Below are 27,895 nucleotides of genomic sequence, written 5' to 3' on the forward strand. Positions count from 1 at the left end.
GTCTGCCTAATCTTCAGAGTCACGAAATACCTTACAAGCTTAATAGATTAAGGTAATTACACAAATTTAATATGTACCTCTTCTGCGACTCGAACATAAGACTCCGGGTACAATTAACCCCAGTAACTAATGATTTTGTCATCCTATCACAAAGGAGGAGATAGTTCAAATTTGTTAACATGTATGGGGTATATTTAAAAATAATTTTTTTAATTAAATCATCATTTTTTTTTAACATGTTCAAGGCAATCAAAACAAATAACATTCATTTTAAAGTTTGTATATGAGTTTTCGAATAGGTGTTACAACTTTCACTTGTAAGATTTCACCACTATCACAAAGAAGACTCATTATTTTGATGGAACACAAAATGGATACCAATATAAAATCTAATCTACAATTCTGATTGCCTGTTTGTTAATCTCATTAATTTTTCAATATCTATTATTTTTTTCTATATGTTTAGGTCCTTTTTTTTTTTGGTAGGGCCTTTGTTTCTTTGTATACCCTGTGAGATGTCTGATTCTTTTTGCTCCTGCTCCTTAGGGCGTGTCCTTAAGGGGCTGGTTGTGGGGTTTTTGTTCCCTCTATGTAAGCTTCTCAATCTCTCTCTCTCTCTCTCTCTCCAAAAAAAAATAATGTGGATGATTTGACCTTTACAGTTCAAAGGTGTTATTGAGGATAAAAAATTATGTAAGGTTGCGTTTGGTTCGGGGTAATATAAGATTAATCATGTAATCTTTATTTAATTTTCAAGATTCTCTTGCTTGGTTGTTAAGTAATAAAATATTTTGTAATCTTTTATTATAAATAGTGTTTACTGTTGGTAAGATTAGGGGTAATCAAATTACCTTCCCAAGGGATGTTAATATAAGATTAACAAGGTAATCTTAATTTTAACCCTATTTTGCCATTAACCTTTTATCATTTTGGACACATTTGCCCTCATATGTCTACTAAATAACAATTACCCAGACTCCTTACATTTGAGAATTTAGTTAAAATACCTTAGTCACAAAAGTTTAAAAGTTAACAAAATACCCCTAACCACCCAAGACCACCGCCGGTCGCTAGCCACCACTGCTAGTCGCTTGTGAAAGTCGTCATATCGACACAAGACTGGTGGGATCTTGTCGGTCCTGTGCCGATAAGGATGTTTTCGATCATGAATTTGTGATCCATGGTCGAAAATGACTAGATTTGGCCGTTTCACGGCTAAAGATGTGGCCATGAAACGCCATAGATCTGTCCGTGAAAAAACCAGATCTTTGGCCGTGAAAGGGCCGCCGTTTCACGGCCATATTCACGTATATATGTCGCCGTTTTTTTCCATGGATCTTTGGCCTTACGGCAGTTGCTAGCAGAGGTGGCTGGCTACCAATAATGGCTTAGGGTGGGTGGGGGTGATTTTTCTATAAATTAAAGTTTTATATGATTGGGTTATTTTAGCAAAATTTCAAATATAAGGGGGTTAAAAAATAATTTAAAAAATAATAGAATAAAATAATATTATATTATTATTTAAAAAGGAAGGTAATTTAGTAATCTATATAATATATCCACTCATTTATCCTCCTAATCAAACATATTATTATAATATACCCACCAATTTATTCTAACCAACCAAACACATTTCTCTAAAGATTTCCTGATAATCTATCTTTCCAGTAATATAACATTTCTTAATAATATAACATTCTTTGAACCAAACGCACCTTAAATGTCTTATAATAATAAATGTTGGTTTTAAACTCGATATGACTTATTATTCTGGCTTTATGTAAAGGAATTGTTTAAAGGATTATTACAACACCTACCCTAAGGTTTCAGGTTCTGTCAATTACACCCCACATGTATAAATAATCCTCACAACCTCCCCTCACATTTGTTAAAATCGTTACTAATCTCCCTTACCCTCCATTTTAATGAACCATTACTGATTAAGGGTACATGCGTCATTTTCTTATATCTTTCATTTTCGAAAAAGAAAAGGTTGTATTTAAATTTTATATAAAAAAATGCTCCAAACTTTTTCAAATTTTAAGTGTTATTATTATACTTAGGAAACTTAAAACAAAGTTCAATTTTATTATCAGATTCTAATTTTCGAATTTTATATATAATCCTTTGCTGACTGTTTAACAAACTGATTGAGCTACAAACAAAGGTTGATCAAGTGAATTATGTTTCAATATTTTAGGCAATGAGATTTTTAAGGGATATCATACACAATAATTTGGACCTTCACATATCAAGAAGCTTTAATTCTCATGAAGTGTTGAATATAAAGGATACCTTTAAGAGATTGTATTACATAATGGATCAATGAGATACTCATTATACTTATAATAATCTTTTATCTTTTTGCAAAACATAGAATACAATCAAAAATAAGAAATTTCTGAAATAAAAAAATAAAAAACATGAAATATTCAGTAACATGTTGAAGTTCTGAAGTGAAGAAAGTCTTCAACAAGAATGAAGAAATTTAGTATCCATTTGACTTCTCCTCTATTTTTGACTTCGATTTATCACCGTCCAAATTTGAGTTATAACCATGATATTCCGCTGATTTTGATTTGAAAACATCTAACTTACGACCATAAGTATTACCTTCTGACTTGGGAGCATAGTCGTTATATTTGGGTTGTGGCTTGTAAGCTTCTGGCTTAGGAGCGTAGGCATTGTCTTTGGGTTGTGGCTTGTAAGCTTCTGGCTTAGGAGCGTATCCATTGTCTTTGGATTGTTGCTTGTAAGATTCTGACTTGGGAGCGTAAGTGTTGTCTTTAGGTTGTGGCTTGGGAGTGTAGCTAATGTCTTTGGGTTGTGGCTTGTAAGATTCTGGCTTGGGAGCATACGTTTTGTCTTTAGGTTGTGGCTTGCGAGCGTATCCGTTGTCTTTGGGTTGTGGCTTGGGAGCTTCTGGCTTGGGAGCATATCTGTTATATTTGGGTTGTGGCTTATAAGCTTTTGGCTTAGGAGCATATACATTGTCTTTAGGTTGTGGCTTGTAACCTTCTATCTTGGAAGCATATGCATTGTCTTTGGGTTGTGGTTTGTCAGATTCTGGCTTGGGAGCATATGCGTTGTCTTTGGGTTGTGGCTTATAAGCTTTTGGCTTGGGAGCGTATGTGTTGTCTTTGGGTTGTGGCTTGTAAGCTTCTGGCTTGGGAGCATTTTCGTTGTCTTTAGGTTGTGGTTTGTAAGCTTCTGGCTTGGGAGCATATCCATTGTCTTTGGATTGTGGCTTGTAAGCTTTAGGCTTAGAAGCATATATGCTATCTTTGGGTTGTGGCTTGTAAGCTCCTGGCTTGGTAGCGTGTCCGTTGTCTTTGGGTTGTGGCTTGTAAGCTTTTGGCTTGGGAGCATATCCATTGTCTTTGGATTGTGACTTGTAAGCTTTAGGCGTAGGGGCATATTTGTTATCTTTGGGTTGCGACTTGTAAACTTCTGGCTTAGGAGCATATGCGTAGTCTTTGGGTTGTGACTTATAAGCTTCTTGCTTGGGAGCATATCCGTTGTCTTTGGGTTGTGGCTTGTAAGCTTCTGGCTTAGGAGTATATCTGTTGTCTTCAGATTTGGATTCGTAGTTATATTCTTGAGACTTTGGCTTGTCACCCTCAGTGTTGCCGCCATAGCCATAATCACTTGCAGAGGCAAGGATCAGCATTGAGAAGAGAATCAAAAAGCTAGTGAAGAAGAAACCCGTGAGCCCCATGACTCTGAAAATCTATTTTAGGAAGAAAGATAAAGTATTTGATTTTTGAATTGATATGAGAAGTAACACCATGGTCTTTTATAGAGACATTAATGGCTGACTTTGTCTTATCAATTAATTATGAACTATAATATAAAAAAGGAAGACAATTACTTGGATGCACGTTTTGAAGAAGAAGCGCTAATATTATCTCCATTGCCCTAAAATGAGCGTGAATACCTTGCCTGCCGTCCATGGAAAATGCTTATGGGTGTTTATTAAATTAGCGCACTTTGGGGGTTTTTTCATAAATTTTTAAATTTTATCTCGTAATACTTTCCTATTCAACTATTCAATACTATCCCCAAAATCCTACTCAAAATAGTAAACCAAACGCAGCTACAATTATCTCCAAATTTACACCCCCATTACAACTGGTCGTCGTGGTGCCTATTAACCCACTTCCTGCTTTCTCATTATCTCTATGTTTTCATGATGAAAAAGTTTTCTAGTCTAATGCACAATTCTGATTGCCTGTTTGTTAATCTTAAATTTTTCAGTATCTACTATTTTTTTTTTTTTTTCTATATGTAGAAAATTTGAAAAAAGTTTTCAAGAGAGAGAATTATATGGGCCTGTTTGGTAGATTATTTGAAAAATATTATTTTGAAAAACTATTTTAAGTTGAGTTAAATTAGATTAAATCGAATTGGATCATATTCTGAAAATGTGTTTGGTAAAATATTTGAAAAATATATTCAGAGTATGATAAAATGTTGAATAGTTGTTTAGTACATTTTCTAAAAATATTTTAGATTCTATTTTTAACCGCTTATATTTGTTAATTTAGCTAAACACCTCCCACGATAAAAGCTTAAAAATTAACTAGAGCACCCAGTCACCCAAGAGGACAATCGGTCATCGACCACCACTATCGGACGATAGCCGACAGTCGTCAGAACCGCACACAACCAGCTGGATCTAGCCGATCGTGCATCAATATGGCCATTTTCGGCTAGATCTACGACCAGAATTTGGTTGTCAATGACTAGATCTCGGGTCGTAGCTTTGGCCATTTCTGACCAGATTCATAGTGGATATAGTCAGGAACGGCAAGATCGGCGCACGACAGCCGATGGCGGTAGGGGTGTTGGCTAACGGTGGTGGTCTTGAGTGAATTAATTTTCAGATTGGAAGGAATAAAAGATAATTGTTTTTAGTTGAATAGAGTTGGGAAAATATTTTGAGTGGAATAAAATAGGATAATAGAAAATAAGTCTCATCCACTTTTTATTTTAAGACAAAAAATCTTATTTGAGTTAGATTAATTTTCTGAATAAATTAACCCAATAAGTAATGAAACATATATAATGTTTTTTAATCCAAATAAGATAACAGAATAATGATTCAAAATAATGTAAGGAACAAATGCTAAACTTCCTCAAGCTTTTAAGTGAAAGTATCGTATGAATTAATGAATATATACTTGGAACCAAAATAAGGTTGATTTTATTTCTAAAGATGTTTCAGGATAGTTTGTCCACAAATTTATGCACTAAAATAATCTCTCAATCTCTTTCTTTTTCTTTGGGAAACCCGATAATTGTATAAAAATAAAATAAAATAATTACAACCTATGAAGGAGGAGCCCTTCCTTCAAAAGAACCTTGGACAGGCCCAAGAAAGCAAACAAATGCCAGAAATTAAAGGATAACAAAATCCTTTAGAAGCTATACAAAATCAAGGAAAGCAGAAAACGCAACATATGATTTGAAGCCATCAACACTTTGCGTATATTCATGGCCTACTGATTTGGATTTGTAATGTTCCCTTTCTTCCTACTTCAATTTATCATATTCTGATTTTGAGTCAAAACAATGATATTCTACTGGTTTTGAATCTGATCTGAAAACGTCTACCTTACGACAATAGCCATTATCTGGCTTGGAACAAGAAACAATATCCTCATATTTTGGCTTTTCGACGTATGATTTGTAACCATAACTCATTTTTCTGTATGATCATGATCTACTGATTTCCAGTACTGATCTACCTTGTCTGATTTTTCTTTTAACTTTTAGATTTTTTAGCATCTAAATCAGAAGTATACTTATGATCCTCCAACTTCGACTTGAATTTAGAAGTATAACTATAACCCGTCTTGAATTTGTCTTAAGAATTCATGACTTAAGTTAATTGTCACAATAGTTTGATTTCTTTTTTATCTGTGAAAATATGTTTAGGCATGAAATTCATGCAATAAATAGAATTAGTCGTTTTACCCCCAAATATTTATAAAGTAGCATTTACTCAAAGTTAGACTTGACCTTTGTAGTTAAGGTTTTGTTGGCATTACAGTATGAGGTACATGTCTCTCAATAATCTCATGTCATGAATATTTGAATATAATGAATAAATATGAAAGATTATATTACAAAATGGCTCAATTAGATCTTTATTAAACACATCATAATCTTTCACTTATTGCAAATAAAAGAATACAATCAACAACAACAAATTTGTGATTTGAAAAAAATAAAAAAATACAAAGGAAAAACATTAAATTGTCAGCAACATGTTGAACTCGATCGATATTCTTGAAGTGAAGCAAAAAGTCTTCAGTAAGAATGAATAAATTTAGTAACCATTTGACTTTTCTTTCTCCTGTGGCTTTGATTTATCACAGTCTGATTTTGAGTTATAACCGTGATTTTCTACTGATTTTGATTTAAAAACATCTAACTTACGGTTGTAGACAATACCTTCTGGCTTGGGATAATAGCCGTTATCTTTGGGTGGCTGCTTATAAGCTTCGGGCTTCGTTGCATAGCTATTATCCTTTGGTTGTGACTTGTCATCTTCTAGCTTGGAAGCATAGCTATAATCTTTGGGTTGTGGCTTATAAGCTTCTGGCTTGGGAGCGTATGCGTTGTCTTTGGGTTGTGGCTTGTAAGATTCTGGCATGGGAGCATATCTGCTATCTTTGGGTTGTGGCTTGTACGCTTCAGGCTTGGGACCATATACATTGTCTTTGGGTTGTGGCTTGTAATCTTCTTGCTTGGGAGCGTATCCGTTGTCTTTGGGTTGTGGCTTGTAAACTTCTGGCTTGGGAGCGCGTCCGTTGTCTTTGGGTTGTGGCTTGTACGCTTCTGGCTTGGGAGCGTATGCCTTTTCTTTGGGTTCTGGCTTGTAAGCTTCTGGTGTAGGAGCGTATCCATTATGTTTGGGTTGAGGCTTGTAATCTTCTGACTTGGGAGCGTAATGGTTATCTTTTTGCTGTGACTTGTAAACTTCTGGCTTAGGAACGTATTCATTAACCACAGATTTTGACTTATCGATGTATGATTTGTAGTCATAACCTTTTTCTGTGTGATCATGAATTACAGACTTCGAGTACTGATCCACCTTGTCTGATTTTTCAACGTCTAGATCGGAAGTATACTTATGATCCTCCAACTTAGACTTCTCATTATCGAATGATTTAGAAGTATAACTATAACCCATCGTGAATTTGTCTTCAGATTTGGGTTCATAGTTATATTTCTGAGACTTTGGCTTGTCACCCTCAGTGTTTCCGCCATAGCCATAATCACTTGCAGAGGCAAGAATCAGCAATGAGAAGAGAACCAAAGAGGTTGTGAAGAAGAAACCGGTGAGCCCCATGACTCTGAAAATCTATTTTAAGAAGAAAGGAAGTTAATGGATTTGTGAATTGATCTGAGATGTATCACCTTCTCTTTTATAGACATGAATAAACAAGACAAAATAAACTCGGCTGCACGATTTGATTGAACAGAATCTGAAAGCTCCATGAACGTGAATGCCATGGAGATGTTTGCGTGGTGCCCATAAACCCATTTCTGGGTTTTGATTATTATAATTTTATATAAAAAATTATACATTTATAGCCATATTATATCTTCCAAATTATATATTTTTTGTGATTTCGACACGTTGGGTGGTTAAGGCCGACGAAATAAATAGTACGGTGTATTTAGTTTGTTGTACCAGATTGAATTAATTTTTAGAATCGGATGGTTTTGGAGAATATATTATAATATTATATTACTGGATGGTGTAGTTTTGTATTAAATACAATAATATTGTAGAAGGATAAGTTTAGTTTTTTTCTTTTAACTAAATTGATCATTTTAATAAATAAAATTAAAATTAGATATATAATACAGTATAATGTTTTATACTTTTATTATTTATTATCTATTTTATTAATAACTTAAACTTTTCACAGTTTATTTATTTTAGGAATTTATTAATTATGCAATCTGTTTGGAGTAACGAGTGTCATTTTTATAATTAATTGTTTGTTATAATTTTATTAAATGTTAACATATACATATGGAACATAAACTTTTCAATTTGATTAACATTTCAATTTTACACCATATATAATTAATGAAGATGCAAAAAATCTATGGTTACGGAAATAGAGTCTGATCCCGTAAGGTTGAGGCCACTGACAATCCGTTAGACCTGCACACATGAAGAGACAAGCGTAAAACTTACGGAAACACTGGGGTGGTGTTTGTCGTAAACACTCCGACGCTCAAGTCAATAAGGCTGAAAGAGGATATTGAACAAAAGTTAAAGGGAAAGCAAGATTATCAAGAGTCTTGTCGGAGGCCAGGATTATGGCGAAGGCGTTAAGTCCTCGAGAGCAAGAACTTAGGAGCAAGTAGGTGGTTTTGACTAGTGGAAATTGAATGAATTATAAGAGGGCAAGCCTGTATTTATATAGTGAATCCAAGGAGTTAGAATCCTAGTAGGACACTGAGTCCTATTTTAGGAGATAATCCCTCAAGAAAGAAAGATGATTTCTTGTCCTTATTAGATTAGGTTTACTAGTTTCAGTAAGATTCAAGATCTTAACAAAATAGGAAATAGAATGGAATTCTGATTTCCTATTTATGGACTGTTGTAGGCTAATGGGCAGAACTCAGTTTTAGTTTAACTTATAGGATGGTCTAACTTATAGAGTATGTAGTTCATAAGATGACTTTAAGCGTAAGCCCAACTGAAGTTGGGTTAAGACTTTGAGCCGTGATATGTTTATTTCGTTATTGGGTCTCATTAGGCCTAAGATTATTTTTTGCCCATACAATTAACAATGTTACATAATACCTTTGCTGATCTGGATTTTAATATATAGATATATATATAATATATATATCTATATATATATATATATATTATATATAAATGCTCATAGTTAAGAAGGGCGCTATTAGGCATTAAAGTTTGAGGTACATGTATGTCAATAATAAATGTTGGTTTAAACTCGATACGGCGATTATTTTGACCATAGTAGATATTTTAGTATCCTGTAAAAGAACTGAATGATTATATTACAAGATTACAGCCGTAAAACCATATGTCAAGAATGTTGCAACTTTCATTAAGAAAATTTAATTCTCATGTCATGAACACTTGAATATAAGAGATAAATTTAAAAGATTATATTACAGAATTACTCAAAGAAATCTTCGTTACACACATCATAATCTTTCTTTTACTGAAATAAAAGAATACATCAACAACAACAAATTTGTGATTTGTAAAAAATAAAAAAATATTAATTTTCAGCAACATGTCGAACTCGATCGATATTCTTAAACTGAAGCAGAAAGTCTTCAGTAAGAATGAATACATTTAGTAACCATTTGACTTTTCTTTCTCTTCTGCCTTTGATTTATCACAGTCTGATTTTGAGTTATAACTGTGATTTTCTATTGATTTTGATTTAAAAACATCTAACTTACGGTTGTAAACAATACCTTCTGGCTTGGGATAATAGCCGTTATCTTTGGGTTGCGGCTTGCAAGCTTCAGGATTGGGTGCATAGCTAATGTCCTTTGGTTGTGACTTGTCATCTTCTAGCTTGGAAGCGTAGCTATAATCTTTGGGTTGTGGCTTGTAAGCTTCTGGCTTGGGAGCGTATGCGTTCTCCTTGTGTTGTGGCTTGTAAGATTCTGGCTTGGGAGCGTATCCGTTGTCTTTGGGTTGTGGCTGGTAAGCTTCAGGCTTGGGAGTGTATCCGTTGTCTTTGGATTGTGGCTTGTACGCTTCTGGCTTGGGAGCATATGCGTTGTCTTTGGGTTGTGGCTTATAAGCTTCTGGTGTAGGAGTGTATCCATTATCTTTGGGTTGAGGCTTGTAAGCTTCTGACTTGGGAGCGTAATGGTTATCGTTTTGCTGTGACTTGTGAACTTCTGGCTTAGGAACGTATTCATTAACCACAGATTTTGACTTATCGATGTATGATTTGTAGTCATGACCATTTTCTGTGTGATCATGAATTACAGACTTCGAGTACTGATCCACCTTGTCTGATTTTTCAACGTCTAGATCGGAAGTATACTTATGATCCTCCAACTTAGACTTCTCGTTATCGAATGATTTAGAGGTATAACTATAACCCATCTTGAATTTGTCTTCAGATTTGGATTCATAGTTATATTCCTGAGACTTTGGCTTGTCACCGCCAGCGTTGCCGCCATAGCCATAATCATTTGCAGAGGCAAGGATCAGCAATGAGAAGAGAACCAAAGAGGTTGTGAAGAAGAAACCGGCGAGCCCCATGACTCTTAAAATCTATTTTATGAAGAAAGGAAAAGAATGGATTTGTGAGTTGCTCTGAGATGTATCACCATCTCCTTTTATAGACATGAATAAACAAGACAAAATAAACTCGGCTGCACGATTTTACTGAACAGATTCTGAAATCTCCATGAACGTGAATGCCTTGCTTTCCTGCGATAGTGATGGCTTGCAATTGTGTCTACGTGGTGCCCATAAACCCGTTTCTGGGTTTGGATCATAATATTTAATTATTTATTTTATATAAGAAAATATACATTTTTTTTATATATATATATATTTATGTGATTTCAACACTTTTCGGAAATATTTTGATGCTGGGCTATTAGTTTCAAAATTTAGTCTAAACCCATCTTTGGATAATAAATGGAAGAATGTGATTGGGACAAGTAATCACACATTGATAGTTTTTTTAATTTAAAATTTCTTAGATTAGTTTATATTTAAATTTAATTCTATTATATAAAATTAAAAATAATATACTAAATAATTGTAAACATTTTATTCTTATTTCAAAAAATTATCTAAAAATACTAAATTCATAATTAAAATTAATTTTTAACTCATTTAGATTTATCACAATTAATTATCTAAATATCATAAGTATTAATTTAATTTATCTAGTCCCATGTTTTACCATACGTATATAACATAATATGTAGTTTAGTTTGGACCCGTGTTTTAAAACCTAACCTGTCCTGGCCGATTGAACCAGGACCTAGGGCCTTCACCAGGTCAGGTTACAATTCCTATTCATTAACCTTAGAAATTAAGACATTAATCCGTGAATAATTGAAGGCTTGAATGTCAGGGCTCTTGAAAAGGAATGGTCGATGAGTGCAATGGCGATGACGATAGTTATTTTCGGTGAGTGAATCGACCAGAAATCACAAAACTATGTCGTTGGAAAAAGTCTACTGTTGTTGGCAATTGGGGAGGTGAACGGTAGAGGGGTGAAATGAGTTTTGGTCAAGAGGCAGAGGAGAGCGTTTTCGTGGTGATGGGGAGTGTTATTGTCGCTAGAAACATATGCCCTATTTGTCGACACCAACGGTTGTGTTTGAGATGTTTTTGCAAGATTTTAAACTTATAGGGACTTACATGTAATTTTTAGGGTTTTTTTTTTTTTTTTTTTTGGGTTAGATTTCAAACTTTTGGAACCGGTTAAATTGGTCAACCCAAGACCTTACCACTTTGTCATGTTTCATCCCGGGTTGGGTTTTAAAACACTGGTCTGGACTACATATGTAATACAATCAATGCAATTCTTAAAAATAAGCGTTATCCAGTCCAATCTTGACTCTAAGGGTGCGTTTGGTTAGGGGTAATCCCTCATTACTCTAATAATGTCATCATATATTACTATCACTATCATATTTGGTTGTCAAGTAATAAAATATTTCAATAATACTCCAATACTAATAATAATCTTTGTAGAATATATAGAGGGTAACTGAATACCATCATTTCTTAGGTATTCTAAGATTACTTGGTTTTATTAATTTTGTCACAATTTTACACCTAATTAATAATAATATTATTAATAACATTATTATTATATTATATATATTATATTAATAATTATTATATTATATTAATAATTATAATATTATAATAATCATATTAAAAAGAAAGGTAATTCAGCAAAAGACTTTTCTCAGGATTCTTTTATTCTTCCTCACCAAACATACTAATTATATATACCCATCAATTTATTTTAATCTAACCAAACATATTTAATATAACATTTTCAATAGAAAAAGTTTGTGAGAGAGAGTTGTTGGTATAGTATTACTCTTCTCGGTAATCTTCAAGATACTCTATACAATTAGATTTTGAAGGGATCTTGATTATTTTGACCTTCCTTTGATAATAGCTTTTTTATTTATTTTGTTACCAAGATGTTTGGGCCAGCTTACACAAACTTTGACTAATCCTTAGGAGAATTAGATTAGCAACCAACCGCCACAGCTCCCACTTAAATCTTGAGAGCTAAAGGGATTCAAACCTGAGACTGTGCGCCCACACATCCAAGCACTCCTTCTACCACTTTAGCTATCCAAGGATAGGTGTGAAAATATGTTTATTAGGCTATTACATATATAATTTGGCCACCACATTCATGCACTAAAATAATCACTAAGAAAGGATGGGTGTTATTGGTATTACAATATGAGGTACATGACTGCCAATAACAAATGTTGGTTTAGATCAATACGGCGATTATTTTGGCCATAACATTATTTAGCATCGTGTAAAAGAACTGTTGATTGTTTTAAATTAAAGATTGCAGCCATAAAACTATGTCAGGAATGCTGCAACTTTCAATGAGAAAATTTAACTTTCACATATCATGAAACATTAATTCTCATGTCATGAACTGTGGAATAGAGATAAACTTGAAAGATGATATTACAAAAGAGATCTTCGTTACATCATAATCTTTCTCTTTTTGCAAATAAAAGAATACAATCAACAACAAGAAATTTGTGATTTAAAAAAAAATACAAAAAACATTAAATCTTCACCAACTTGTCCAACTCGATCGATATTCTTGAAGTGAAGCAGAAAGTCTTTAGTAAGAATAAATAAATTTAGTAACCATTTGACTTTTCTTTCTCCTCTGGCTTTGATTTATCACAATCTGATTTTGAGTTATAACCATGACTTTCTACTGATTTTGATTTAAAAACATCTAACTTGCGGTTATAATAGTCGTTCTCTTTCGATTGTGACTTGTAAGCTTCATGCTTGTGTGCATAGATGTTATCTTTTGGTTGAGGCTTCTCATCTTTTGGATTGGAAGAATGGCCATAATCTTTGGGTTGCGACTTGTAATCTTCAGACTTGGGTGCATAGCCATTATCTTTTGGTTGTGGCTTGTAAGCTTCAGGCTTAGATGCATAGCTGTTTTCTTTTGGTTGTGACTTGTCAGCTTCAGGCTTCGGAGCATAGCTGTTATCTTTGAGTTTTGGTTTGTAATCGTCAGGCTTGGGAGTGGAGTTGTTATCTTTGGGTTGTTGCTTGTCAGCTTCAGGCTTCCGAGCATAGCTGTTATCTTTGGGTTGTGGCTTCTCAGCTTCTGGTTTCGAAGCGTAGTCTTTATCTTTGGGTTGTGGCTTGGAAGCTTCAGGCTTATAGGCATAGCTATTGTCTTTTGGTTGTGGCTTGTTAGCTTCTGGTTTGGGAGCGTAGCCGTTATCTTTGGGTTGTGGCTTGTAGGCTTCAGCCTTGGGAGCGTAGTCGTTATCTTTGGTTTGTGGCTTGGAAGCTTTAGGCTTAGGGGCATAGCTGTTTTCTTTTGGTTGTGGCTTGTCAGCTTCTGGTTTGGGAGCGTACCCCTTATCCTTGGGTTGTGGCTTGTAAGCTTTAGAGTTGGGGAGTTGAGACTTGTAAGCTTCTGGCTTGGAAGCGTAGTCATTATCTTTTTGTTGTGGGTTGTAAACTTCTGGCTTAGGAACGTAGCCGTTAACCACAGATTTTGACTTGTCGATGTATGATTTGTAATCATAACCATTTTCTTTATGATCATGATCTTCATACTTCGAGTATTGATCCACCTTGTCTGATTTTTCTTCTACTTCTGGATCAGAAGTATACTTACGATCCTCCATCTTCGACTTCTCGTTATCGAATGATTTAGAAGTATAACTATAACCCATCTTGAATTTGTCTTCAGATTTGGATTCATAGTTATATTCCTGAGACTTTGGCTTGTCACCATCAGCTTTGCCGCCATAGCCATAATCACTTGCAGAGGCAAGGATTAGCAATGAGAAAAGAACCAAAGAGGTTGTGAAGAAGAAATGGGAGAGCCCCATCACTACGAAAAATATTGCAATAAGAAAGAAAATGTATTTGATTTTTGAATTGCTCTGAGAAGTAACACCAATGTCTCTTTTATAGACATCAATGGCTGATTTTCTCTTATTATTAGAAGACAATAACTTGGATGCACGTTTTGAAGAGAAACCCGAATCTCCACTGCCACTAAAATTATTAGGGATATTTAATATCATTTTCTTAATTTTTAAATTATATCCTTGGGGCATGCAATATGGAAAAAATTTATTATATAAATATATTTTTTGTAAGAAGAAAAAAAAAAAAAATCATATTTTCTTATATGCATAAGAGAATTATACTACAACAACATATGGATGAATGGTTATTATAGTCATCTAATAGTTTAGCAAGGGAATAATGTTATCCCTTATATTTTAATTTCTTTTGGGTAGTGACGTCTTAAAAAATTCTGTATTTTTATAATTTTTACATGTTCCAGTCGCATGTTAAGGCAGGGATGGAGTGGAGCCACTAGGAGCTGAGTGGGGGCTCATGCCTCCACTGACATTAGAAAATTTGGTTAATAGTCTTCTAATTCGGATTTGCGACAAAAGCTCCCTTTCTTCTATGAAAGTAGTTAAGTCTTTGTGCCATGCACCCATTTTTTCAGGTTTTGATTTTTTTATCTTCAACCTCCAATATATTTTAAGCTTTGATTTTTTTTCTTTCTTTACTCTCTTATGATTGAATATAGAGTACATCAATAGAAACAACCACCATATTTTATAATTTCAAAATTAATTTTTTTTCTTTTTTCTGAATACTAAATTCTTCATCTATTCAAAATAGAAATATCATTTGATTCTATGTTTTTATTCTATAGCCAATTGTTCATACACTTAATATCTTTAATTTTTTAATATTTCTATTCTTTCTTTTAGTTTGCCCCCACTGAAACAAAATTCTGGCTCTATCACTGTGTTAAGGCCATTGAAACAAACACAATTCAATTTAAAGTTTATATGCGAATTTTCCAGAAAGTATTATAACTTTTTAACCTATAAGATGTTCGTTTAAAGAGAGAAATTATGTTCGTTTTATAGAGACATTAATAGCGGATTTATGAAATAAAATGTAAAATATGATAACTTGTGCACACGATCTGAAGATTCTAAACAGAAATTTTGACCTCCTTCCCACAAAACTGAACGTGAATGCCTTTCTTCTTGATTCTTTCCCATGGAGATTTTTTTCGCGGGCACGATGAAATTTTAGAAGCCAATCTCCATGGACGGGTGGATTTAGGTAAATCTTTAATATTAATTCTTTATATAATATCAAATCTGATAAAAATTATTAAATAAAAGAGGGATGAGAGAGAAAATATTATGAATTGTCAAGTTTTTTTTTTTTTTTTTTTTTTTGCTTGGAAGAATAATAAACATATTTTAATTTTTAAAGAATAATTTATGCATGCATTTGGAATGTTTAATAATATAAATAATGTTACTGATAGAATTTGAGGTGGGTCTGACTCCTCACCCAATAAGGTCTTGTTGAATATGAGGATTATGTTCTCTTATAAACCAGTAGGCTTGAACGTGCCTAGTCAGTGTGAGTTTCCAACACTCCCCCTCACGGTCAAGCTCATATATTGGGTCATACCTATTGATGGAAGTAGTTGTTGGCTTTAACTCCTCACCCGCTGATCAAGCGCTCAGCTTAACTGAACCTAGACTCTGATACCATATAAGGAATCGAGGCAGAGACCAAGAGCAGGACAAAGAGAAGAAAAAAAATCTGAGTGGAAAGGCAAACGAAAGCTGTTAGCTGTGCTCTGATACCTTGATAGAATTTGAGGTGGACTTGACTTCTCACCCAATAAAGACCTTGTTGAATGGAAGGATTACCTTATCTTATAAACCAATAGGCTTGAGCGTGTCTAGTCAGTGTGAGTTTCCAATAGTTACATCTAAATAGTATCTTAAATTTTTCATAAAAAATGTAATCTTATGCAATTTGAGGAAGCATTGAAGATTGTTTTTATCTTCAAACACCATGATATCGCTATAAAGAATTTATATCTTTTACTAGATTATTCAGAAACAATCATTTTGATATTATTATTTAAAAAAAAAAAAAAAAACACGTCAGATAATTTTTCAATTACCAGATTTTGGCATTGGTAGTCAATCTCCAGTAATTGACAACTATGTGATTATAAACAAACTATAATGTTTTATAAAAAAATATATAAAAGAAATAAACTGCAAATTTTATTTAAAGTTATCACATAAATTTTATTTTTGTTATTGAATAAGCATTTGAGGTAAATTATTTCATGAACTTGTAAAAAAGTTTTCAAAGTTTTGAAAAAAGTGATGATTTTTAACCGAAAATTATTGCAAGTTTAAAAAAGCCAAACATCCAATAATACCACTCCAATTTATATTGTTAGATTAGATTATTTAGAAATAATAATTTTAATACAAATATTGTCATAAAATAGGCCCAATAATTTTCCAGTCATTGGATTATGACACTTGCAATCGATTTTCAACGAACTATAATTTTTATAATCGCCTTTTAAAATTAATAAATTGCAAGTTTCATTAATTGTTATGGTGTAAAATTTATATTTATTATTGAATAATGGTTTTTTAGGTAATCTAGGTCATGAATTTGTTAAAAATTAAAAGTGACGCTACTGCCTCCACATTTTATCTTAATAGACACTTGTTTCTCTTTTAATAATATTACTCTTACTCCAAAACTTATCTCAAAATTCATACTCCAAGTAATGTGTCGTCATATATGATACTAACATATAAATAATATGATGATATACTGAATGATATGACAATACTTATATATTGGTCATATATGATACTAACATATAAATAATGTGATGATATACTGAATGATATGACAAAACTTATATATTGACACGCCATTTGGGATGTTAAATTTGAAATTATAAATATTTGGGATGACTAGTATTACTCTTTTTTTTACTTAATTGCGATATTATCCATTTATCCTTAATAAAATTATTAAAGAGGGCATAAATTCTCTTTTATTAACTTTTAGACATTAACACTAACCTAAATTTTGCCGTTTAATTATTAACCCTAATCCTTTTTTTTTTTTTTTTTTCTCTCCCTCTCTCTTATACAAGAGAAAGAGTTTTATGAATAACACTAAGAATTAACACCTTTGGTTTTTTGGATTTTCTTCAATATTATGTTGATATGTACTTCTTAAATAACAAATTAATTATTTGCTTGATATCAATGGCCTAATATTCTTACAAAGCTCCTAAAATTTAAAGTCCCATTTGAACGTTTTCGTATTAATAAGCTAACCAACATATCCCTTGAAAGGAAGAAGCTTAATAAGTCTTATAATTTTCAAATTAGAAGTAAGAATTGTCTTCAAACTAAGAGAAAATTATTAGCAAGAAATTTATAGTTTGGGAATGAAAAAACTTAAGATTATATACAATTTACTGTGACATAAAATTTACACCCAAATGAAATGTTAATATTGACGAGATACTGATTAAAAATATATAATTGACAACGTATAAAAAATAGAGTGGAAATATAAATATCAGGGTTACATTGGAAATGGGTAGAGTTCGTTATATATATATATATATATATATATATATATACACAAATTTTTGCGAGCTAAATTTAAAAATGGCATCTACTAAATCAAAAGAGAGGTCAACAACATACTACTCAATTTCAAATATATATATATATATTTGAAAGAATATTGTATTGCAAAATGACTCTATGTGACCTTCATTACACACACTATAATATCTCTTATTGCAAATCAAAGAATACAATCAACAACATGAAATTTGTGATATTAAAAAAAAAAAAAAAAACAATTAAATATTCAACAACACATTGAAGTCGATATTATAAAGTGAAGCAGAAAATCTCCAATTAAAAAGAACAAATTTAATAACCATTTGACTTGTCTTTCTCTTCAGACTTCGATTTATCATGATCTGATTTTGAGTCATAATCATGATATTCAACTGGTTTTGATTTAAAAGTGTCCAATTTACGGCCAAAACCATTACCTTCTGGTTTGGGAGCATAGTCGTTATCTTTGGATTGTGATTTGTAAGCTTCAGGCTTGGGAGCATACTCATCATCTTTGGGTTGTGGCTTATCAGCTTCAGGCTTGGGTGCATAGTCGTTATCTTTGGGTTGTGACTTGTAAGCTTCAGGCTTGGGATCATAGTTGTTATCTTCAGATTGTCGCTTGTCAGCTTCCGGTTTGGATGCATAGCCGTTATTTTTAGCTTTTGGCTTGAGTGCATAGTTGTTATCTTTAGATTGTGGCTCGTAAGCTTCAGACTTGGGTGCATAGCTATTGTATTCGGGTTGCTCGTAAGCTTCAGACTTGGGTGCATAGTTATTGTATTCGGGTTGTGGCTTGTAAACTTCAGACTTGGGTGCATAGTTATTGTCTTCCGGTTGTGGCTTGTAAGCTTCAGGCTTGGGTTCATAGGCGTCGTCTTCAGGCTGTGGCTTGTAAGCTTCAGACTCGGGTGCATAGCTGTTGTCTTCAGGTTGTGGCTTGTAAGCTTCAGAATTCGGTGCATAATCCTTTTCTTCATATTGTGGCTTTTGAACTTCAGACTCTGGTTCATAGTTGTTATCTTTGTGTTGGGGCTTGTAAACTTCTGATTTGGAGCCGTAGACATTTTCCTTAGCCTTGTCGATATATGATTTGTAACCATAACCATTTTCTTTAGAATAATTATCCACAGGCTTCGAGGAGTGATCCACCTTATCTTTGAAGTCATTCTCCGCCTTTGACTTCTCCTTATGGAATGATTTAGAACTATAACTATACTCCATCTTGTATTTGTCTTCAGATTTCGGCTCATAGTTATATTCCTGAGACTTTGGCTCGTCACCCTCAGGGTTGCCGTCATAGCCATAATCATTTGCGGAAGCAAGGATCAGCAATGAGAAGAGAATCAAAGAGGTTGTGAAGAAGAAACGAGTGAGCCCCATGACTCTGAAAATTTGTTTTATGAGGAAAAAAAAATGAATGGATTGGTGGATTGCTCCAGGAAGTATCATCATGGCCTTTTATAGAGACATTAATGGCGGATTTATGAAATAAAATATAAAATATGATAACTTGTCCGCACGATCTGAAGATTGTGAACATAAATTTTGATCTCCTTCCCACAATACTGAATGTGAATGCGTTTATTCTTGATCGTCTCCCATGGAGATTTTTTGTGGGCACCAAGAAAGTTCAAAGCCAGTCTCCATGGACGGCAGGATCTAGCTGATTCTTTAATATTAGTTCTTTATGTATTATCAAATCTGAAAATTTTATTAAACAAAGAGGGAGGGAGAGAGAGAAAATATTAGAAATTGTTAAACGTGTATATTTTTTATTATTATTTTATTACACTTTTAGAAAACAAATTTGAAAAATAATTATATATGCATCGATTTGGAATCTTATCTTAAATATTATCCTAAATCTTATTAAAAATGTAATCTTATGTGACTTAGGAAACGATAGAAGATTGTCTAATCTTCAAACGTCATCTATATCTATATCCCTATAATAAAATAAGGAATTAATACTGGGGGAGATAGAAATATTAAAGTTGGGGGAGATAGAAATATTAAAGATGATCATTGTGATGTTAATATTGTTATCAAAATACATTGGATAATTTTTTGGTCTTTGGATCTCAATAGGCGATTTCCACCAACTAGCAACTATGGTGATAATCAAACTATAATTTTTTTATAACCAATTTTTTAAAATTTATATTTATTTTTGAATAAATGTATTTTAGGTAACTTATTTTATATATATATATATATATATTAGTTTTTTTTAGATTTTAGAAAAAGTGATGAAATCTGGTCCGTTTGATTTATAATCTAAACATAATTTTAAAATTTTAAAATATGGTTCAAATTTTTAACTTGTATTTTTAATATTTTAAAATGGGTTTAATATAATATTCAAAAACTGGTTTTTTGTCTAGTTATATGACTCGGTTGTAAAAATAACATTGTTTTAGAAAATTATGAAAACGACTTTTGGTTTTCCAAAATAACAAAATTTCATGTGTTAACTAGTTATTATAACTTGCTCTATTTTGAATTAATAAATGTTGATACAGAATTCTGCATCAACCAGCAAGATCTGATCGACCTTGTTGGGATCGGAACCGATATGAGCGTGATGAGTTATAATCAACAATGAATGTTTATGAGTGCAGTAAAGTAGAGACAAAAAGATATTTTTAAAGCGGTTCGGCGAGGTTAATAGCCTACGTCCACTATGTCTGTATTTGCTGTGAGAGCGTACAATGTAGTTTCAATCAAAAATTCGTAACCCCCTCCTCATCGTTTGAGGGGGTTTGTATCCAAGATTTGTACAAAGGAAAGAGCGAAAGTAAAGGGATTACAATTGATTTGAATCGTGATTATGATATTCCAACGATTGAGCGCTGTGATTGCGCATTGATCACTGTTGATCTGGTTATTCCCGCAATATCTGGGATCTGAAGTAATCCGGGGATTGACTAAATGATTGCTCGCATTGTTTGTGACTAGCTTATGCTAGGTCGAGCTATAGCTCAACGAGCTTATGTTGGGTGGATCAATCGTCGTTGTCGGGCTCATTCTGGGTCGAGCTATATCCTCACATTGGTCTGAGCTTGGTAAAAAAATCACACACAACATCTGCCCTCTAGTGTTCGATCCTCATTTCGGGCTTCGAAGACTATTGCTCAATTTGATGCCAAGCTCGGCTTCATCGGATTCTTTCAGGTAGCCTCTTCTTATCAAGTCCTCGATGGCGTCCTTTAGAGCTCGGCAATCATTCGTGTTGTGCCCGACATCCTTATGGTACCGTAATATTTCTGTCGATCTCTTCTTCCTAGAGCCCCCTCATCCTTTCTAGAGCGGGCAATCTCTTTGCTTCTTGGGACACTTCGTGGATATGAGCGATGTCTCTAGGGGGGGTGTATTATGCATACTGCGGGAAAGGCTACCTGTCTCCACGGCTATCTACTCTTTGTTTCTTCTGGAACTTATTGCGATCCTTGTCGTTGCAATCTTGGCCCCCACGCTTATCCGAGGGGCAATCTTGTCCCCGGTTCAAGGGCCTCCGCATCGAGCTTCTAGCCAATGCTGCCAACGAGCTCTCTACTCGCTGGTATTTTGCAGCCATCTAGTAAAATTTAGCCAAGCTCACTTAATTTTCACTCTAGAGCTCTTTCCATAGCTTTGTGTTAGGTTTGATCCCTACAATCAGCAGCAAAGTTCGAATGGATTCTTCGGGGGCATCAACGACCTTTGCCTGCTCGTTTTGGAACCTCGTTAAATATGAGGTCAGCGATTCATCTCTCCCTTGGCGAATGTTGCTCAAGTAGCTGATCAACATTGCGAACTGTCTCCTCACCTAAAATAGATGTAAGTACAACGAGGAAAATTGTTGCTAGGAGTTGATGGAGTTCGCCTTGAGCCTTTTGTACCACTTCTTGGCATCTTCGACTAATGTGATTGCGAAACATCGACATTTCACTAAGTCACTAACCTGGTGTAGTTCCATCAGGTCATTGAAATTGTTGAGGTGATCTCTAAGGTCCCCTCTCCCGTCGAATTTACTTTCTGGCACCCTAAACCCTTATGGGAGCGGGGCCTAGCGAACTTCCTCCATAAAGGGGGAATTTACTACTACATCTGCTGGGTTGTTCTGGCGAGCTCTTAGATCGTCAAACATTTTCTACATGCGATCTAAGTCTTCATTTTGGTTGCCCTAGCTAACCCTATTAAGCCTTACCTTAAGCAAATGAGTTCGCAAATCTATTGCTTGCGAAGCTGCTCCAGTGTGCGTGTTGACGCACGAGGTCGAGTCATGATGGTTGGGTTGATAGGTGTTGTCATGCTCGTTAGTGCGTTGCTCACAATGTCAGTCATGACCAAAACGTCGATCATTGTTAGATTGACGCACGTGGCTCACTTCGCGAGCTTGTGAAGATCGAGCTTGTCTTAAGCGTGGTTTATAACCAGCACACTAACATTGGGGATACCGCCAAGTTTCTTCGTGGTGCCCGCAGCCTCCGCTTTCCCTTAGTGGCTGCTTCCCCGACCACCTCCTGTGGTTTGTTTGCCCATGAGACTCATGCTCGCTTGCGGAGTGCTGCCTGCGAGGTTGGGTGCATTTATCGCCCCTTGTCGACAACGAGACGGACTTTCCACCTACAAAATTAATTCCTGTCGGGGTGGCATTAGTGAAACACGGCTAGTCGAGATTCCAAGCAACCGGTTGTTTGTTCTGCAGTTCGGCCACATTCTGTTGCACCACCTGTGCAACCATCGTCCTGATCATTTCCATCAGCTGGCCCTTTTTTGGGTTTGACGTCCCTACCCCCTGGTTGTTTGTGGTGTGCTAAGCTGGCGGCAAAGGTGGTTGGTATCTAGCGTTCTCCTGTTGCACCTCCTAGTGGGTGGTTTCTACGTTTTCACGATTTTCGGTGATAGTTTTTGATCTGGTGTACACTATTTTGGGTCTAAAATAGGCAAATTACGATGAACGTTGCCAGAATCTTTGAGATATTGGCGGAGGCCCTCTTTCTAGCGCCAAGATTTGATACAGAATTCTGCACCAACTAGCGAGATCCGATCGAGTTGGGATCGGAACCGATGTGTGCATGATTAGTCATAATCAGCAATGAATGTTTATGAGTGCAGTAAAGTAGAGACAAAAAAAGATTTTTAATGTGGTTCAGCGAGGTTAATAGCCTACATCCACTATGTCTGTATTTGCTGTGAGAGCTTACAATGTAGTTTCAATCAAAAATTCGTAACCCCCTCCTCATCGCTTGAGGGGTTTTATATACAAGATTTGTACAAAGAAAGAGCGAAATTAAAGGGATTACAATTTATTTGAATCATAATTTCGATATTCCCGCGATTAAGTGATGTAATTGCGCAGTGATCACTGTTGATCTGGTTATTCCTGCAATATCTGGGATCTGAAGTAATTCGAGGATTGATTGAATGATTGCTCGCATTGTTTGCGACTAGCTTATGTTGGGTCGAGTTATAGCTCAACGAGCTTATACTAGGTCGATTAATCGTCGTTGCCAGACTCATTTTGGGTCGAGCTATATCTCGCATTGGTCCGAGCTTGGTGGAAAAATCACACACAACAATAAATATTTATTAAATTGATCTCTTTTAGTTTATTTTAACATTAAAACCTTAACGGTATGATAATTTTGTTATTTCATAAACCTAAGAAAGATTTTATTATTAAAGCCTTAGAAGAGTTGATGCCATCAACTCCTATAAATGTAAAAAGATTAAAGAGTAATATTACATATATAAAATCTTTTACAAATAAATAAATATAACTTAACGGTAGGAGAATTTTGCCCTCTTACTGTTTATTTTAACACAGAAAAATTAAGAATAGGAGAATTTGTTATTTTATAAACCTAAAGAGCCTAAATTTCTATACAACTCTTGTAAATATAGAAAATATCAACTAAATTAAAGAAAAGGGGCTAAGACCCTACTTTTGAAACTGGCAGTGTTCCTCAACCATTAGATTAAACCTATGGGCTTTACTTAATTATCACTAAAAATAAAATCAAAATTAATTAAAAAAAAAAAAACCCAAAACCCTTAAACCCTTCTATTGCCTTCACTCTTGAGCTCTTCGTTTCTTTCTCTCTCTCTGTAATTGTTCCTGCAAATGAAGCTTGTAAGCTCGCGTACAATCCTTGAAGGCATCAATTTTCAGCTCCGTCTTGGGAATGTTTCGAGAATTTCCTCATACTCAACCGCAACTGGAAACCTCACAACAGAATGGAGAAGCTCGAGTCCGTACTCAAACTCAATGCGCGATCTGTTCCGTCGTATCTCGACGCTGGGAGATGCAACGGTCTCCATTGTTCCCCTGCTCGATCAATGGGTCCAAGAAGGGCGAACCGTAGAGAAAGAACAGCTCCAACTCTTCATCAAAGAGTTGCGATCCTTCAGACGATTCAATCATGCTCTCCAGGTATTAAAAAAATTAGTTTAATTTTTATTCTGAGGAATTGTTTAATGGGGCTTGAAGTTGTTTGAATTAAAATTTTGTTCTTGATTTGTTTAAAACATGTGTTGAATTTATTAGTTTTAAAATTCGTTATAAAGCTATCGGAAATTATGAAAATCTTCTTGAACGTCTCGTAAAATTGGTAGAGACATAATTTGATTCACTTTCTTAGAAGTGTTTATTTTCTAGATTATACGGATTTGCATGTAAGTGACCAGGCCTCGAGGTAGGTGAATGAGTAGGTTTGGTAGCTTAGTTTTGTTGATTTTGTTTGTCGAGTATATGTGAAGCCAAGCAAACTTGTTTATATTTGCATAGCTATTCAATAATTATTTTTAAAATGGAGCTGTTAAGAAAATTTTGATTCCGTTTGAAAACGGGGCATTGTCTGGGTGTGGTGGAAGATGATCTCTCAAAATATTAATATGTTGATTTTGTATTAGTAAGTTCATCCTTACAATCCATTAGTTTTGCGTTTTGAGAAAAGTTTTATGCATTTTGTTTTGTGTCAAATTCGTATGTTTCCTATTGGAAAAATAAGATATTTTTCCGAACAAATTCTGATGAAATGGGTTAAAATTTTGTATCTGCTTATGACAGGTGAATCAGTAAAATAATATATAGATTCCTTTAAGAAAAGGATAAGTGATTGGCTTGGGCTTGCTATTAAACTTCTTTGAGTTTTTGGAATGCAGATCGCTTAATCTTTCACTTATAGGCTTATTAGCTCAATTCTTATTTGTGGAACTTGCATTAGGTTGAGTTGATTATTATAACTTTTTGCCCCTTGTCTAACTTGTAATTTTATAGTTGCAATTGGTTCATGAGCTTTTTGTTGCTCTTACTTCTCCATATTTTATCAAGGAATTGATTGATTGAACTAAGATCTTTGGCCATAGATTTGGCCACTGGTCGTGTGCCATTACAGCAACTTCCGGCCACCTCCGATAGTGGTGGCCGGCTGCCGGCATTTAATGGGCGGGTGGCGGTGTTTTTTTTTTTAATTTTCAATGTTTTATTGTAAGGGGTGTATAGCTAAATTAATAAACCTAGGGGGTGTTTTTGTTAATTTTCAAATCTTATCCTCGTAATGACAACCAAACTCAACTTTTTCAAAAATACTACTCAAAATACTCTACCAAACACACCCTAAGATATTTTTCCAAACAAATTTTGATGAAGTGGGTTCAAATTTTGTATCCGCTTATGACAAGTGAAGCAGTAAAATAATATATAGATTCCTTTAAGAAAATGAAATGTGATTGGATTTGGCTTGCTATTAAACTTCTTCGAGTTTTTGGAGCATAGATCGCTTAATCTTTCACTTATAGGCTTATTAGCTCAATTCTTATTTTTGGAATTTGCATTACGTTCAGTTGATTATTATATCTTTTTGCCCCTTGTCTAACTTGTAATTTTATAGTTGCAATTGGTTCATGAGCTTCTTGTTGCTCTTAGTTCTCCATATTTTATCAAGGAATTCATTGATTGAGCTACTACAAGTCAACGACTGTGTTTTCACCCTGAATTTTCTTGAATAGACTGATATAATCACATTTTACTATTCTGTGTTTAGAGTTTAAGGGATCATAAAAATTTTGACCTACTATATATAATTGGACCTGAGTTGTAGTTGTGATGTTGATTTTGAAATTATTTGTAAAGATGCTTAGCCTTTATATGATTACTTCATTTTAGTCATTTCATTGTTTTAGTGTCTCACTAAGATATTTCTTTGTCTCTCTACACCAGATATCTATGTGGATGACTGACAAAAGATACATTCCACTTAACGCCGATGATGTTGCCGTTCGGCTGGATTTGATCTCTCAAGTTCATGGGGTAGAACGAGCAGGAAACTATTTCAATAATGTTTCAAAACAATTAAGGAGATTTCCTGTTTATTCTGCTCTTCTCAAATGCTATGCCAATGCAAAATCTGTGGAAAAAGCAGAGGCCACCATGCAGGAAATGAGTGATTTGGGATTTTTTATAAGAACACCACTGCTTTACAATTCTATGCTTAATCTTTATTATAAGACTGGAAATTTTGAGAAATTTGACAGTCTGATACATGAAATGGAAGAAAAAGGCATCAGTTATAACAAAATGACATTTTGCATCCGTCTAAATGCCTATGCAGCTGCTTCTGATGTTGAGGGAATTGACAAGATTGTAAACATGATGGAATTCTATCCCACTGTTCTCTTAGACTGGGAATTATATGCTACTGCAGCTAGTGGGTATGCAAAAGCTGGGTTTTTGGACAAGTCTTTGCAAATGCTGAAGAAATCTGAGGGACTAATACCAGGTGAAAGTAAAGCATACGAAATTCTTATAAAACAGTATGCAACAACTGGGCGGAAAGATGAAGTTTTAAGACTTTGGGAACTCTACAAGAAGAATGTTACTGTTTACAATAGTGGCTATAAATCTGTCATGTCTTCTCTGTTGAAATTTGATGACCTGGAGAGCGCCGAGAAGATTTTTGAGGAATGGGAATCTCAGAGTCTATCCTATGTTTTCCGGATTCCAAACTTGTTGATTGGTTGTTACTGTAGAAAAGGCCTTTTGCAGAAGGCTGAATCTCTTTTAGGCAAGGCAATATTGATGGGGGAGAAGCCGGATTGGAAGACATGGTTTTATATGGCAACAGGATATCTTAAGAATAATCAAACTCTAGTGGCAGTGGAGGCGATGAAGGAAGCGTTGGTGGTTTGTTGAAACAAGTGGAAGCCAAGTAAGGAATGCTTGGCGGACTCTTTGAACATCTTAAAAGATGGAGTCGAAGACATAGAGGGAGTCGAGAAATTTATAAATTTGCTCAGGAAAAAGAATATTATCTCCGAGGATCTCCAAGAAAAATGGTTGAATAATGTCCAGAATGGGAAGTTTAACTTCGATGCACTCGGTAAGTTTTATGGTGATGCTTTGATTGATGATGCAGAAGCACTTTCAGCGCTCGAGGTCGATAACGATGATTCAGTAAAAGAACAGGAAACGTGTTGAATACGAATTTGAAAAAAAAAAAAAATCAACTTTCTGGAACCTAATGCTCCATACAGAAGTAGTATATTATGCTGACAGTAGTTATCTTCCGCCATGGAGAATGTATTTCATGCCCAGTTTCCCTAAGAGGAAAAGGCAATCCTTTCATTCAAATTCTGAAATCTTAGGGGTGTAAATGTGATTCTGTAAACCTCCAAGAGATAAGTGTTTTAANAAACAAGTGGAAGCCAAGTAAGGAATGCTTGGCGGACTCTTTGAACATCTTAAAAGATGGAGTCGAAGACATAGAGGGAGTCGAGAAATTTATAAATTTGCTCAAGAAAAAGAATATTATCTCTGAGGATCTCGAAGAAAAATGGTTGAATAATGTCCAGAATGGGAAGTTTAACTTCGATGCACTCAGTAAGTTTTATGCTGATGCTTTGATTGATGATGCAGAAGCCCTTTCAGCGCTCGAGGTTGATAACGATGACTCAGTAAAAGAACAGGAAACGTGTTGAATACGAATTTGAAAAAAAAAAAAAAAATTGGAAATGAGGTTCTTTCCTTAATCAAATCAAGGTGCTCATATTAATTCATATTAGGGCCAATTTGATAATATTTATGAACTCTTCGTTACTTCATAGCGACTCACAAAATTGTACTTAAAGGATCGGAAGATTTTTG

At 34.5% G+C, this 27,895-nt stretch overlaps 6 protein-coding genes across 6 annotated transcripts; 1 reads left to right on the plus strand and 5 right to left on the minus strand.

Moving 5' to 3' along the window:
* Nucleotides 1-2,488: 2,488 nt before the first annotated feature.
* Nucleotides 2,489-3,718, minus strand: LOC116123793 (extensin-like). Its single transcript, XM_031409522.1, has one exon. The coding sequence runs from the start codon at nucleotides 3,716-3,718 to the stop codon at nucleotides 2,489-2,491; it is 1,230 nt and encodes a 409-aa protein (XP_031265382.1).
* Nucleotides 3,719-6,334: 2,616 nt separating this feature from the next.
* On the minus strand, nucleotides 6,335-7,360 carry LOC116123794 (extensin-like). Its single transcript, XM_031409523.1, has one exon. It carries the CDS (start codon nucleotides 7,358-7,360, stop codon nucleotides 6,335-6,337), a length of 1,026 nt encoding a protein of 341 aa, XP_031265383.1.
* A 2,004-nt stretch (nucleotides 7,361-9,364) lies between these two features.
* LOC116123795 (extensin-1-like) lies at nucleotides 9,365-10,294 on the minus strand. The gene has a single exon (XM_031409525.1). The coding sequence runs from the start codon at nucleotides 10,292-10,294 to the stop codon at nucleotides 9,365-9,367; it is 930 nt and encodes a 309-aa protein (XP_031265385.1).
* A 2,612-nt stretch (nucleotides 10,295-12,906) lies between these two features.
* On the minus strand, nucleotides 12,907-14,331 carry LOC116123796 (extensin-2-like). The gene has a single exon (XM_031409526.1). The coding sequence runs from the start codon at nucleotides 14,329-14,331 to the stop codon at nucleotides 12,907-12,909; it is 1,425 nt and encodes a 474-aa protein (XP_031265386.1).
* A 3,744-nt stretch (nucleotides 14,332-18,075) lies between these two features.
* On the minus strand, nucleotides 18,076-19,146 carry LOC116123797 (pollen-specific leucine-rich repeat extensin-like protein 1). The gene has a single exon (XM_031409527.1). The coding sequence runs from the start codon at nucleotides 19,144-19,146 to the stop codon at nucleotides 18,076-18,078; it is 1,071 nt and encodes a 356-aa protein (XP_031265387.1).
* Nucleotides 19,147-23,875: 4,729 nt separating this feature from the next.
* LOC116123798 (pentatricopeptide repeat-containing protein At2g20710, mitochondrial-like) lies at nucleotides 23,876-27,229 on the plus strand. The gene is made up of 2 exons (XM_031409528.1): nucleotides 23,876-24,184; nucleotides 25,973-27,229. Exons 1-2 carry the CDS (start codon nucleotides 23,876-23,878, stop codon nucleotides 26,942-26,944), a joined length of 1,281 nt encoding a protein of 426 aa, XP_031265388.1. The 3' UTR covers nucleotides 26,945-27,229.
* The last annotated feature ends 666 nt before the right edge of the window (nucleotides 27,230-27,895 follow it).

The sequence above is a fragment of the Pistacia vera genome, unplaced genomic scaffold (genome assembly GCF_008641045.1).
Source record: "Pistacia vera cultivar Batoury unplaced genomic scaffold, PisVer_v2 Contig145, whole genome shotgun sequence".
Classification (NCBI taxonomy): Eukaryota; Viridiplantae; Streptophyta; class Magnoliopsida; order Sapindales; family Anacardiaceae; genus Pistacia; species Pistacia vera.

What these genes read in the sequence shown, in the direction of transcription:
- LOC116123797 (XM_031409527.1), bottom strand. Translation starts at nt 19,146, where the DNA reads ATGGGGCTCACTCGTTTCTTCTTCACAACCTCTTTGATTCTCTTCTCA.
- LOC116123795 (XM_031409525.1), bottom strand. Translation starts at nt 10,294, where the DNA reads ATGGGGCTCGCCGGTTTCTTCTTCACAACCTCTTTGGTTCTCTTCTCA.
- LOC116123794 (XM_031409523.1), bottom strand. Translation starts at nt 7,360, where the DNA reads ATGGGGCTCACCGGTTTCTTCTTCACAACCTCTTTGGTTCTCTTCTCA.
- LOC116123793 (XM_031409522.1), bottom strand. Translation starts at nt 3,718, where the DNA reads ATGGGGCTCACGGGTTTCTTCTTCACTAGCTTTTTGATTCTCTTCTCA.
- LOC116123798 (XM_031409528.1), top strand. Translation starts at nt 23,876, where the DNA reads ATGAAGCTTGTAAGCTCGCGTACAATCCTTGAAGGCATCAATTTTCAG. An exon ending in GATTCAATCATGCTCTCCAG is followed by an intron (nt 24,185 to 25,972) that starts GTATTAAAAAAA and finishes TCTCTACACCAG; the next exon opens with ATATCTATGTGGATGACTGA.
- LOC116123796 (XM_031409526.1), bottom strand. Translation starts at nt 14,331, where the DNA reads ATGATATTAAATATCCCTAATAATTTTAGTGGCAGTGGAGATTCGGGT.